Source organism: Thamnophis sirtalis, unplaced genomic scaffold (assembly GCF_051295495.1).
Source record: "Thamnophis sirtalis isolate CommonGarterSnake01/CBP01778 unplaced genomic scaffold, rThaSir2_p1.2 scaffold_4, whole genome shotgun sequence".
Lineage (NCBI taxonomy): Eukaryota > Metazoa > Chordata > Lepidosauria > Squamata > Natricidae > Thamnophis > Thamnophis sirtalis.
In genome coordinates, this window is record NW_028261384.1 from 94935081 (window position 1) to 94948406 (window position 13326).

The following is a 13326-nucleotide window of genomic DNA, read 5'->3' on the forward strand; positions in this document are numbered from 1 at the left end:
ATTGGATCAACTCTATAAGACAATCACTTTTTGAGATGCAATGTCTTACTAGTAAATAATTACTTTAGCCAGTGTAGTATAATATTCCTCCCCTGCCAAAGAAAGAAAAAAAAATACATGAGGTGTATTGTGTTGCTCATATTTAAAATGAATTTTCAGAAATTCTGAAATTTCCAAATTGTATTGGAATTTGAGATTTTTTTTCAAGCCAGACCAAAAATCCAAAACTGTAATAAAATTTAATTTTGAAGTACATTATGCAAGTTTGGTACTATTTTAAATCAGAAAAGTTCTGTTGATATGTGAGTTCTACAAAAGGAAATAAATTTGACAACACTGGGAATTGTGCTATTTCAATACATGCTCTTATTTTGAATAAAGTATTCTGTTTAGTAAATCTTATGAGAGGGCATGGAGTTGTGTTATTCGTTCAATATATATGGTTTAGATTCAGGTTTATATGGACTTATATATATTGAAGGCTTGAACAAAACACACAATTCCATGCCCTCTCATAAGATTTACCAAACAGAATACTTATTCAAAATAAGAGCATGTATGTATGTATGTATGTATGTATGTATGTATGTCCAAGGTGGCGCAGTGGTTAAATGCAGCACTGCAGGCTACTGCTAGATCAGCAGTTCAGCGGTTCAAATCTCACCGGCTCAGGGTTGACTCAGCCTTCCATCCTTCCGAGGTGGGTAAAATGAGGACCCAGATTGTTGGGGGCAATATGCTGACTCTCTGTAAACCGCTTAGAGAGGCCTGAAAGGCCTATGAAGCGGTATATAAGTCTACTGCTACTACTGCTACTGTCTGTCTGTCTGTCTGTCAATCAGCAAATCCGGAAGCCTTGTGCTTTGAACATAATTCTACAATAGTCCTCAACTTGCGACCAAGTCCAACATTTCTATTAATAAATGAGAGTTGTTGAGAGAGTTTTGCCTCAATTTATGACCTTTCTTGCTAAGTGAGGTGTTAAGTGAATTACTGCATCTGTTAAGTTTGTCACACAGTTAAGTGACTTTATTGACTTCCCCACTGAATTTGCATGTCACAAAGTTGCAAAAAGTGATCACTTACCTCCTGCAACCACCTTGAGTCAATTGCCAAGCATCTGAATTTGGATCACGTGATTATAGAAAATTACAATGGTCAGTGTAAAAAACAGTTGTAAGTCACTTTTTTCAGTTCTGTTGTAAATTCAAACAGACACTAAAAGGACCTGTTGCAAGTCAAGGACTATTTATATTTAAGAAAAAGCAGAAAGGACAATTTTTGATAAAGTTCTATGCAATTTTTAAAAAATGCAACTGTTTTTTGAAACCAATGATAATTTGTCAACTAAAAAATTTATATCAACAACATCTGATTCCAGTGACATTGACCAAGAATGCAGCTCCTTTTGGGCATTTGATAATAAACAGGAGGAAAATGTTGCTTATAATATAAGGCAAATCAAAATTTTTTTATTTTATTCTACAAATATCAAGGAACAGCTTACGAGAGGTGTCACTGGCACTGTGGACGATGCTATTTGAAAGCAAAAAAAAAAGTTCAATACTTGGTATAGCAATCGTGGCAAGTCCCTGTTGGGGAGTTCTGGACTGCACTGGAAGCCAACTTGGTTATGTACTTCATCAGTATCTCCCAGAGGTGCAGCTGCTGCTTCTGTGGAACAGCTTTGAAAAGAGTTTTCTCCACTGTTTCCTGTCTCTTGTGATTTTGCCTCTGGCCCTTGTAAGGTAATGGGAAGATCATAAGGCAGAAATGGCTTGGGCAGCCACTCGACGACCCAGAGGCAAGCTGAGGTCTGTGATGGCCAGTACGATTTTAGGGCTGGACATATTTGATGCTTTCACCAATTCCGAGACCTGGCCAGGAATAACAAATAAATCAATTGACCAAAAGCATACAATAGCAAAAAGCCTCCTCCAAGTAGCCCACATCTCTCTGAAGAATCAATCTGTAAAAATTAAAGCTCTTATCTATAAGTAATGTTGAACTCCTTATGGCAAGCTCTAGAAATGTATGTATATACCGTGTTTTCCCGAAAATAAGACAGGATCTTATTTTCTTTTTACCCCCAAAATAAGTGTTTGGTCTTATTTTCAGAGAGGTCTTATTATTTTTGAGGTGCAGGAGGCAGCGAGCATGGTTACCTCATGTCTGCTGCTATGTTGCAATATTTTGGAGGAGGGTTTATTTTCAAGGGAGGTCTTATTTTAGCGCATGCGCTCAAAACCCCCGATTGAGCTTATTATCCGGGGAGGTCTTATTTCAAGGAAACAAGGTATATATGTACAGTTCATTAATGCATATGTACATCTTTATTATCTTGGAACAGTATCACAGAAATATGAATATTAATAATTAAAATAAGATATTACTTATTGAAAATATTAAAGAAAAGTATGTGTGAATTTAAAAAAGAAAATGGTATGAATTTCCTGATCTGGGTTTCTTCCGTTTTCTTGCTTTTTGGTTAGTCTTAGTTTTATATGCACCATACTGCATATTATTCAGAGTTTTATGGCTGGTAAAGAGGAAGATAAAAATTATAGATGTGAGTGAGAGTAAAGAAGAGCCTATGTGAGTTAGTTTTACTAGTGAAACTTATTTTAATCAAGGAGATTATGAGAGCACATTTCTTGCAAAGCTCCTTATCCTGACAATTAGTAATAGCTAGGATCCATCTCAATATTTATTTATTTATTTATTTATTTATTTTTGGGGGGGGGGGAGAAAGTTAGATTTGCATCCTCAGTGTGTAGGAGCATATCTTATAGGGCAAGAGTATGCTGGGGTGCAAGATAATCTCAGATTTTAGTTTGCATAGAAGAACATAATCTCCCATAGGATAAAAGTGGGATTTGGCTCTGTGTATGAAGCATTTTTCCTCAAAATAAAGAATGAATTGTATTGTTCCCTTAATAGATTTTATACAAATATGGAGATACTGTATTTGATTTGAGCTTTTTAAAAAAATGGTTGGATTCAAGAAATACGTATAAATATTTATAGTTTTTATAATATTTCCATACATTAGTAATAACAAAACATTTATACAGATAAAATATGCCATTCTTTTATTTTCTTGCATTTTTAACATCTACAAAATTAATATATTTCATTTTCTAACATCTAAAGATTATGTATTTTATTCTGCAAACCACTGCATGTTTATCCCAAAAATGATACTCTGCAATAGGCCTAGTTTCAGATAACACAAAATGATCCCCACTTAATACATTCCAATTGCTTTCAATACTATTATTTTTTGCCAACTGATTCCCTCTAGTGTCAGAAAAATCAAACAACATATAAAGGAGACATTCTTACATTTTGCAAAATGCTGAAAATTTGCAAATCAGAGATGGCTGGTGCTTTAGCAGCCCACATCCCCAATAACAATGACATCCAGAAGAAATCACTTTGGAAGTGATACTTTAAGCTAGGATTCAAAAATGCAAAAATCTATTATGCAAATGTAGAAAGTAACTCTGCTTGGGGAAAAAACCACCCCATCCTCACCAGAAGATTGCGGTCTGGATGGAAGTAGCAGAGAATCTGATAATTATTGGGGGGTGGGGGGATCTAATGGGAGGCTATTTAAAAAGGGCATACTACAGGGGGCGCCGTTAAGAAGACACACTTAAAAGGAAAGTTTGAAGAACAATGGGCATCTTGCCTAATAAAAAAAATGGAACTGGCTTACCATGGTGAAAGGCATAAACTGTAGGATGCTGCCACGGCTTCCTTGTTCCAAGCAATCCACACATTCCTCCATGAACCACTGCACAAACTGGGTATGTGTTCCAGCTGTTTTGGCTCCCAAGATGGAAGAGATCAGCAAGAAGAGGTTGGCTGGGGAGTATAATGCATATGGGAAAATAAATAATAATTGTCCTTGGGTGGCATACACAGCAGCAGATAATCCTACGAGGCATTGAAGTCAGGATAAATGTTCAACTTTTCTTGAGCCAAGCTTGCTTTTTTGTAACTACAAATACTCACATTTGTGGTTTGCCACTGACTTCTAGTTCTAGGTATTTCTAGTTCTGCATAGCTTTTTTAAGACCAGCTAAGGGGCCTAGGAGTTGCCGCCTACTGTACTGGTAGTTCCATGTTGATTTCAAAAAAGTACAGCTAGTGTAAGGCCACAACAATGAATTTGGTGCAGAATTTAGATTTTAAAACAGCTTGCTTGGATCATAGTTTTATCTTACAAAGTATAAACTCATGCACAGAGATTCAGAAACAAGTCAGTGAAACGTATTTCTTAACAATTCTGCTTGCAAACATACTTAACATCTATTACATTGAAGAGTTTCTTTTATTTATTTATTTATTCTTTCTTTGCATGACATCATTCATTCTATGTTAAGACACCACTTCAAAATGTTAGGTGCTAGGGTTTTTCAATTCAGAAGCAAGGTTTTACATATTTTTCAGAAGTAATAGCTTGCAAAGAAAAGATGTTAATAAAATCCATCTTAGTTCATTATGGTAAAACAGCCATCTCCCATTTTTTTTAGTTTGGAGGATGGGAGACTGAACAATGACTCTTAATTTTTTATTGGTAAAAGCAAAGCTGCAGTGATTATTCTTTCTAAGTACCATACACTTGAATTTCTAAAAATGCCATTCTGGTGAATCTAAAGCTAAAAATTTATTAAATTAAGAGTTTCATTCTTTACCCCATTTTAGTTTTGTCCTCTCCAAATAGTGATTGGTTTGTATTATTGTTTTTTAAATATCTTGTGATGTTTAAGACTATAAAATATTTTTCTTTCACTATTCAAAAGTATGATCTAACTCAGTATAAATCGTTTATTGAACTTTTGAGACACCAGCTTTTCTCATTGATTCCAGAATTCAGAAAAACATATGAACAAAAAACATGCCTGCATTTCAAACTCAGAGGCTTGGTAATAGTTAAATTTTAATTCCATTGTCATAACAAAAAAGCAGTATCAGCTCTACATTTCTGCATAGAGGGCTATAAAACTGAGTGGTTAGGGTAAGTGGATAATTTTTGTTAACACCCCAAAGCTCACTTAAAGAACTCAGCATACAGTATAGGAATCCCTTGTCTTTGACTTCTAGCCACAAAAAATTATGCTGACCAGCACAGCTTGCCATGTGATTTGGAAAACTATGTACGGTATTGATTCTCACCTCAGTAATTATGAAAAAGATACCTCAAAAGTCTTTTCTGCACTTTTGTCATGGAATAACTAGGTTATTGTTCTAGAAACTATTTCTTTGTTTAATTCCAGACCGAAATGGCACCTTTCAAACTCTTCTTTATACAATTGGCATTTAGATGTCTCACAGATTTTTGCTGTTGTGCATGTGATGCTATCTTTCTGTTTTTCTGATCTTGGACTTAAATAAAATATTTGAGATCTCTTCAACAAGGGTCCTATTTATCCTTTTGTTTGGGAAGCTCTTGCACAATATGGACTGCTGGCCAAAGTAATCTTTTAGCCTCCTTGGGGAATTTTGCTCCTGGCGCTTTTAGTAAAAGCTGAAGAACTTACCAAGAACTCTGTTAAGGGGATCGCGCATGCTGACTGTGTGGAGTTGCGAGGCAGAAAGCGAGGTGCTCATTGTGCGGTCTGCTGAAAAAAAGAGAAACAAACCATTTCCATAACTAGAAACTTACCTATGAAGATGCAGACTAAATGAGGAAGACTTTTTCCAACCTGAATTTTGTTAGATGCTTTTGTGTTTATGTGCGTGTATTAGCATCAAATGTAATCTTTATAAATAAAATATCTAATCCTCATTAAGGCTCATAAGCACTTTAAAAAAATGGGAGGGCTGCAGCCCAATATTTTGCTTATAAACACCCACAAAAAAATAAAAATCACAGTGGTCAAGAGCATACTAGATAGAATAATATCTGACAGGAACTCCTTTCCCAAATTTGTCTTCTAATGAGTAGGTTTTTGTAAACTGCAAAAGGCAACCATTTTGTGATAGGGCCTACTGCATTCTTTCTAAAGTCTATATGTGCCTATCAATCAAGGAGATTTGCTTAAACAGAACTTCCCGACACTTTCCCTTTTGTGGCAATCAGTCACAGAGCTTTCAGTGACCAAAATAGGTTGCTGCTGGATTTCTGTTTTATCATTATTAAACAAATCAAATTAATGAAGTAGACTGTCGTTCTCAATGTTTGATAGTATTATTCAACTCAGTTTTAACAGTAGTATTAAAATATTTCAGAGTGTTCCACTGGAATCTTCAGGTATACTTCACAGCAGGCTTCGTAACAATGGAGATAACAACACTGATAAATATTTAGGGATTGTCATAAGAATTACAAAGGAGGTGGTATGTGAAACAATTTAAACAGGTATTATATGATTCAGTCTTTGCCAAATGGTTGTCCAGATTACAATTCCCAAGACCAGCAGATGGCTATGAATTATGAGAATTATAGCCCAGCAGTTTTGGAGAGCACTAGCTTGGGAAAGACCAATATAAATGCAAAATATTATCATGATCATTGTTATGGCTGCTTTATGTTATCAAATGAGTCTAGACAAGACTATAACTGCCTTTTCTGCTACTCCCGTCTGTCGTCTCATCTTGGAGGAAAACATCTGTTTCTGATCGCAGATTAATTTTGAAATGGTTCACAATTAAACTAAAGTGAACTATTACCACTTAGGCCATTTGCTTGATTGATCAGCTTCAGGAGTCTTTATAACCAAGAATAGACCTATGCGAATAAATAGAGCAAACCTATATACTCTGCACCCTATAACCAAGAGGGAAAAGGGGGGGGGGGGATGGCAGAATTTGAATTAGAAAAGGAGGTTATAATTCCAATTCTGTCATGACTCCCACACACCCACACATTTACTCTTGGTTAAACTATTGACTTTTGTTTTTCCTATTAAGCTCCTGTAACTATTACAGCAGAAAGAAGGAGAACTCTTAAACTTCAATGAAAGGAAGAATCAGCACATTAAAAACTCCCAAATTGCAAAGTTATAGAGGAAAAAGTGAAATCATAAGAAAGCTTAATGAAATAAGAGGAAACCGCAAATACTATGACAACAAACGTTGGGCAAGAGTCCAAGGTGATGAACAATCATATTCTTCATTTCTATGAAGCTCTGACTAATGCTGTAAATGCCTTGCTGTCACAGTCATTTTTCATTTGATAGTCTTTTCCTGGTTTTCTTTTTCTGTAGTGTTCTCTCTAAACATTTTTTTTGGGGGGGAGGGGGGGGGAAATGAGCTGAATAAGGCAAGTTCCAGAAAAGATTCCTCACCGTGATTCCACTTACTGGGGCTAGACAGAACGCTGGTGTCTTCTTCGTTGGAGCTGAGCAGGCGCATGAGTTTTGATGGCTGAGTATCATCCAATGGAAAAAGACTGATATAATCCTGGAAGAGGATGAACCCCCAAGACCAAATTGCAGTTACTGTTAACAAAACACAAACTAAAGCAGGCATTCTGGGCCTCATCCTCCCATTCAAGTATAAGCTTGTAGTACAATCTCAGATTCCATGTCAAGCAGGCTAATTAAGGATGATTCACACACTGTATTTTGATACTTCCTTCTTTTGCAATGTATGAAGAGAAGTGAGTAGAAAGCCAGTAAACGTATAAGACAGCAAGAAACGTATGATAGTTAAGAACCGGAGTTGTGGCGCATAAATCTCTGATTCAAAGACCACTGCTGCCCTAACACTCCTTCTGCAAAAGTATGAATATAATACCGACTTACCTTGCAGGACAGAGATAAGTGAAAATTGACCTAATGTATAATGGTAACTCCTAGTTGCCACTAAACTATCATTCATAATAGGCCTAGTCAGGATAGTTAATGAAGGGAGATATTGGGGATGTAGTTCAACAATATCTGAAAAGCTATAATTTTAAGAGGTAATTGTCAATTTACCATGATTCATTTAATGACTGTTTGAAGTTAATAGGATCTTGGAAAGAGCAATGTGTGGCCTGTAAAAACTTTTGGCTGTCATAAAATATTGCATTTTACCGGCAATATATCCCTGCATTTTTGGCACTTGGCAACTGGCTTGCATTTAGAACCGACTGCAGCGTCTCTCAGTCATGTGATGAGATTGGCAACATGTTTTTCTACTTTGATTTGGTTATTTACTGTGTGAATCTCTTAAAGACCCTAGGATTTGGGTTTACAACCACAATTCACTTAGCGAGTATTGTAAAAGCAGTAAAAACAATACACAGTGCCTCAACTTACAACTGCAATGACTTATGATCAAAATTCCAGTCACAATTGTGGTTGTAAGTCGAAGACTACCTACATAATAGGAACAAGGATTCTAACACTATAATTACAAGGGCTCTACAATAGTTGGGTTTGATTCTATGCTGAGGGAGACGATATCTGTGCTCTCTGCAGTCATGGAGACTTTCACGGACCCAAACCCAGTCAAATTCACTCTCTAGTCACTTTGGGAAATGTTCAATGTAACTATTTTATCAGATATTAGAGAACTTCTTAAGGCAAGCTTAATTTCACACCTGGTGAGAACTAATTTACACTTCCCTGCTGCTTTTACATATGAACTCTGCTACAACATATAATATTGCCAGGTTCTACAGAATAGCATTCAAAATATGTCAGATGATCTGTGCCAGAAACCAGTTTTAAACACCTAGCTCTTTATTATAGAGTATTTGTTATATTTTTATTATTAAATAATTATAAATTAAATTGTTAATTTTAATTTAATTTCTAAATTTGATTTAAGTTGTCAATTGAAGATTATTGGATTTCCTATTTAATCTTTTTTAACTTTTGTCATGTGTGTTTTTATGTTGTACGCCGCCCTGAGTCCTTTGGGAGAAGGGTAGCATATAAGTCCAATAAAACCAAACCATATGCATTATGCTTTTTGATTCTTTGTACCCCACACTTTTTATGCCAGACTTTGATCATAATAAAGGCTTTATTTGATTTGATAAATAGTCTCAAAAATTTAAAATATTATTCAATTGGCCAAAAGCAGAAAAAATATTTTGATTTAAGAAAGTTTTAAATTGAACAGGAGGTTAGATTTGGAATTGGTTACTTTTGATATAATAAAATAGCACATAGTAATTGCACTTACACTTATATACTGCTTCATAGTGCTTCACAGCCCTCTCTAAGCGTTTTACATTGTCAGCATATTGCCCTCAACAATCTGGGTTCTCATTTTACCATCCTTGGAAGGTTGAAAGGCTGAGTCAACCTTGAGCTGGTCAGAATTGAACTCCTGGAGTGAGCAGTGAGTTAGCCTTGCAGTATTGCATTCTAACCACTGTGCCACCATGGCTCTTAACACTTGGAGAAACATATATATATATAATCAATATACTGCTGGGAAACAACTGAAATGGAACTAAGCCCTTATTAGAAACTGACGCTTGATGAATGGATAGTGAGAAGAAGAAATTCTGCAGGGTGCCTCTTTATTGGAAGAAACAAATCTGGATATCGAATGGTTCCAAGAAGTAATCCTCTAATGATGTTACTTTGTGCAATTTGCAAAGTGAGTGGTGAAAACTTTGAAGACTTCTTTTAAATATTGAAGTGTTGAAAGATCAAATCCTATGATGCCATATAAAGGTGTATAAAGTTGGACTATTTGAACATGGATAAGCTATTTGATATTTTTGGTGGCTTCCAGCAGACTTTTTGAGGAACCTGGACTGAAAAGATGATGATTTTTGGATTGAGAATAGAAAAAGCTAGGTTATAGGGAGAAAAAAATATATCTGTAACTTTACAAGGTGAAGAGGTAATATAATAACCTAGTGAGATGAAGCCATTTATTTTTTTTGTTATTGTTTCTTTTCTCTTCTATTTCCTCCCTCCCTTCCCCATCCACGCAGTTTATGACCGTGATGGCACGCGGAGCAATTTCTGAGGGAATACAAGGTATTGCCCTGTTAGCTCCAGTGTGCGCCAGCTAATTTTGGGGCATTTTTCACCCTCCAGAGGCTTTCCTGGAACCTCTGGAGGGAGAAAAATGGCCCAATGGGCAACGCAGAAGTTCGTTCCCAAACTTCCAGTTTGCATTTTGGGCCATTTTTCGCCCTCCCCAGGCTCCTAAAAAGCCTCTGGAGCCTGGGGAGGGTGAAAAACAGACCTACCAAGCTCACTGGAAGTTGGAAAACAGGCCGTTTCCAACCCAGGCTCCAAGAAAGCTGTACACACATGCACGGGGCAGCAGGGGAAGGGGGCACATGCACATGCGCAAGGGCACAGGCCAGGGGGGGGGCATTAAATTAGGGGGGTAGTACACGAGCAAGCATGATAGCGGGTAAGCTTTTGGCACCCGAGACAAAAAAGGTTCGCCATCGTTGGTCTATGATGACTTGTTCCTGCTTAGCTTGGGGCAGCCAGCAGGGGGCAACCTTTTCAGCACCATTAACTCAGTGCCGTCATTTCTTTGCAGGATATCTCAACACCGGAAAGTCACTGTGGGGATAATTTGCTGCCGGTGCTGGATGGAGAGCCAGATGAGCAAGCAGGTTGTCAGAGGGCAGCAGAGGTAGGTTGGCTCCACCACAAATGCAGTTTGGCTGCAGCAGGAGATAGGTGAAGGGTGGGAAGGCAGTGGCAGATGGGGGCTTCCTATTTTGATACTCCCCGCTGTTGCCTCTGAGCCTTGCCAAGCTTTGGTCTCTGCCACTCCACAAGCCCTGTGGCTTTAAAAGAAACCTTGCAGAGCCTTGGTACTTAAAAAAACAACAACCTTGCAGAGCCTTGTGGCTTTAAATAAACTTTAAATCAAGTCTTGGCACTTGCTCCCGCCTGCCGCTGCCTCCCCACCCTCTACCTCATCCCCTGCTGCAGCCAAATTGCCAGTTCGGTTTGGGGCAGAGCCAACCTACCTCCGCCGCCCTCTGGCAGCCTGCTTGCTTGTCTCATTCTCTATCCAGCATCCACAGCAATTTAACCCTGCAGTGACTTTCCAGTATTGAGATATCCTGCAAAGAAATGGCAGCACTGAATTGATAATGAAAAGACTGCCCCCTGCTGGCTTCTAAGCAGGAATGGATCATCATAGACCCTGCCGAAAGTACAGAAAAAACAGGGGGGAAGTAGATAGAATTCTTTATTGGCCTAGTGGATCCTTTTGGATTTTTTTTAAGGTACTAAGCTTCTAGCTTACATGGCTTGAGAAGAAAAAAATAAGACCTCATTTCCATGATTAGAATTAATAACAACCAACCTTCAACTTAACAAAAACTATTTTTTAAAGTCAAGATATATTCATGTCTTAAGAGCTCAGAGTGAGCCACTTGGTGCAATTTCAAAAGTCCCATACTCCTATCTAACATTATGAAGATACAGAATATTGCCAGAGTTGGAAGGGACTTGGCGGTCTTATAGTCCAGCCTTCTGTTGAAGCAGGAGACCCTATGGCATTCCAGACAAATGGCTGTCAAATCTCTTCTTAAAGGCCTCCAATGATGAGCACCCACCCGCAATCCATTCCACCGGTGAATTGTTCTGTTAGGAAATTTCTCCTTAGATCTAGGTTGGATCACTCTTTGATAACTTTCTTCTTGTTCTGCCCTCAGGTGCTTTGAAAAATATGTTGATCCCTCCTTTGGTGTGACGGCCCCCACAAATATTGGAAAATTGTTATGTCACTCTTAGTCCTCATTGGATTAGTTAGTTTTCATTGGATTAGATATATCTAATTCCTGCAACTATTTTTCAAATATTTTAGCCTCCAACTCAGAAGTTATATTCAGCAGGTTCTGACCAGTTTTGGAGAACTGGCAGCGGAAATTTTGAGTAGTTCAGAGAACTGGTAAATAGCACCTCTGACTGGCCCCACCCCTATCTATTCTCTGCCTCCTGAGTCCCAGCTGATAGGGAGGAAATGGGGATTTTGCAGTATCTTTCCCCTGGAGTGGGGAGGGTATGGAGATTTTACAGTATCTTTCCTCTGTCATGCCCATCAAGCCATGCCCATGGAACCAGTAGTAAAAAAAATTGAATCCCACCACTGTGCCAACCCGCTAATCATCTTTGTTGTTCTTCTCTGAACCCTTTCTAGAATCTTAACATCTTTTTCGTATTGTGGATTTTTATTTAAAAAAAACATTAGATATTTAGATATTATAGCTAAAAATGCTTGCAACGTTATTAATCACAAGAATACTGTGTTCTTTTCAAAACTTTCTTGCCCTTATTCTCAAACATTCATTCTTACATTTTTAAGTCCACCAACTTCATTCTCTCTGGTCAATCTCCAGCCATTTTTTATTTTTTCCCAACATCTTAAAGCAGTGGTCCCCAACTTTGCAGCTTGGTAGTTTGGGGGAGAGGGGAACCAGTGGGCTGGTGTGCATGCACATGCAACTCAACTCATATGAGCAGTGGACCAGCACGCACATGTATTCACATGCAGCTTGATTACAAGTGGAGCTGCACATGCATGGATGTATGTGGCCTGCCATTCACATGAGTTGAGTTATGCACATGTGCACGCCAAGCCACCTCTCACATGGGCCAGTTCTGAATAGGCTGCGGCCTAGTACTGGCTGCAGCCCGGGGATTGGGAACCCTTGTCTTACAGTAATTCCAGTGTACCTCTATGTCTTCTCGGTGTCTCTTTCGCTGCCAGGGAGATACCTGCCCCTTATTGTGGGAGGAATAAGAACTTGAAGCACACCATACAGATAATCTGATTGGGGATAAAAAGAAAGTCAACTTCAAGGCTGGGTTATATTAACTTCTGCTTTTTACAAGATCTAGGAAATGGATTGACAATCTCAAATTGTATTAGAAAATCACAGAATCTTATACCATATTTAGAATCTATCTATCAATAAATAAATAGGCTTCAATCCTGTACTGGACCCAAACCCAAACATTCACTGCTACCCCGGAAAAAAAAAACTGTGATACTAACCAACAGAAATGTCTGTGTATTAGGGGAAAAAATTCTAGTAATGGTTCACTCAAACAATGGTGAAGCAGTTTTCCTCTATCTGGTGTTCTCCAAATGTATTGGGACTTGCAGATCGGTGAAGACTGAGTAGGTATTAAGAGACTCAATAAACTGAAATGAGTTTACTAATGTCACCCTTTTCACCGCAATATTTTTTTTCGTTGTTAGTGTTTCTGAAAAAAAGATGGTGTCCTGTGATCCCAAGACATCATAGCACCTTTTCTAACAGGGTCGAGCAGTTAGATTAAGGAATAACAAGTCCTTAAGGAAGGACTAAAGGTTCTAGTTTTGCATTTAAAAATATACAATCCTTAACAGTATATACTTTAAAAGCTTCATTATTTTGATGGA

General features: G+C 37.8%; 1 protein-coding gene across 3 annotated transcripts in view; it reads right to left on the reverse strand.

Annotated features, from left to right (window-relative positions):
* Positions 1–821: 821 nt before the first annotated feature.
* The window catches only part of MED24 (mediator complex subunit 24), a 61573-nt gene continuing 49068 nt past the window's right edge, over positions 822–13326 (reverse strand). The window contains exons 22-26 of one of the 3 annotated variants that reach the window (XM_014074197.2): positions 12615–12708; positions 7314–7413; positions 5550–5630; positions 3722–3870; positions 822–1877 (exon numbers count right to left, since the gene is read on the reverse strand). In XM_014074197.2, coding sequence (XP_013929672.2) covers positions 1761–1877; positions 3722–3870; positions 5550–5630; positions 7314–7413; positions 12615–12708 — 541 coding nt within the window. In that variant the 3' untranslated portion in view covers positions 822–1760. Of the gene's footprint in view, positions 1878–3721; positions 3871–5549; positions 5631–7298; positions 7414–12614; positions 12709–13326 lie in introns of all 3 variants that reach the window. The other 2 variants (XM_014074189.2, XM_014074181.2) reach the window with 2 other exon arrangements.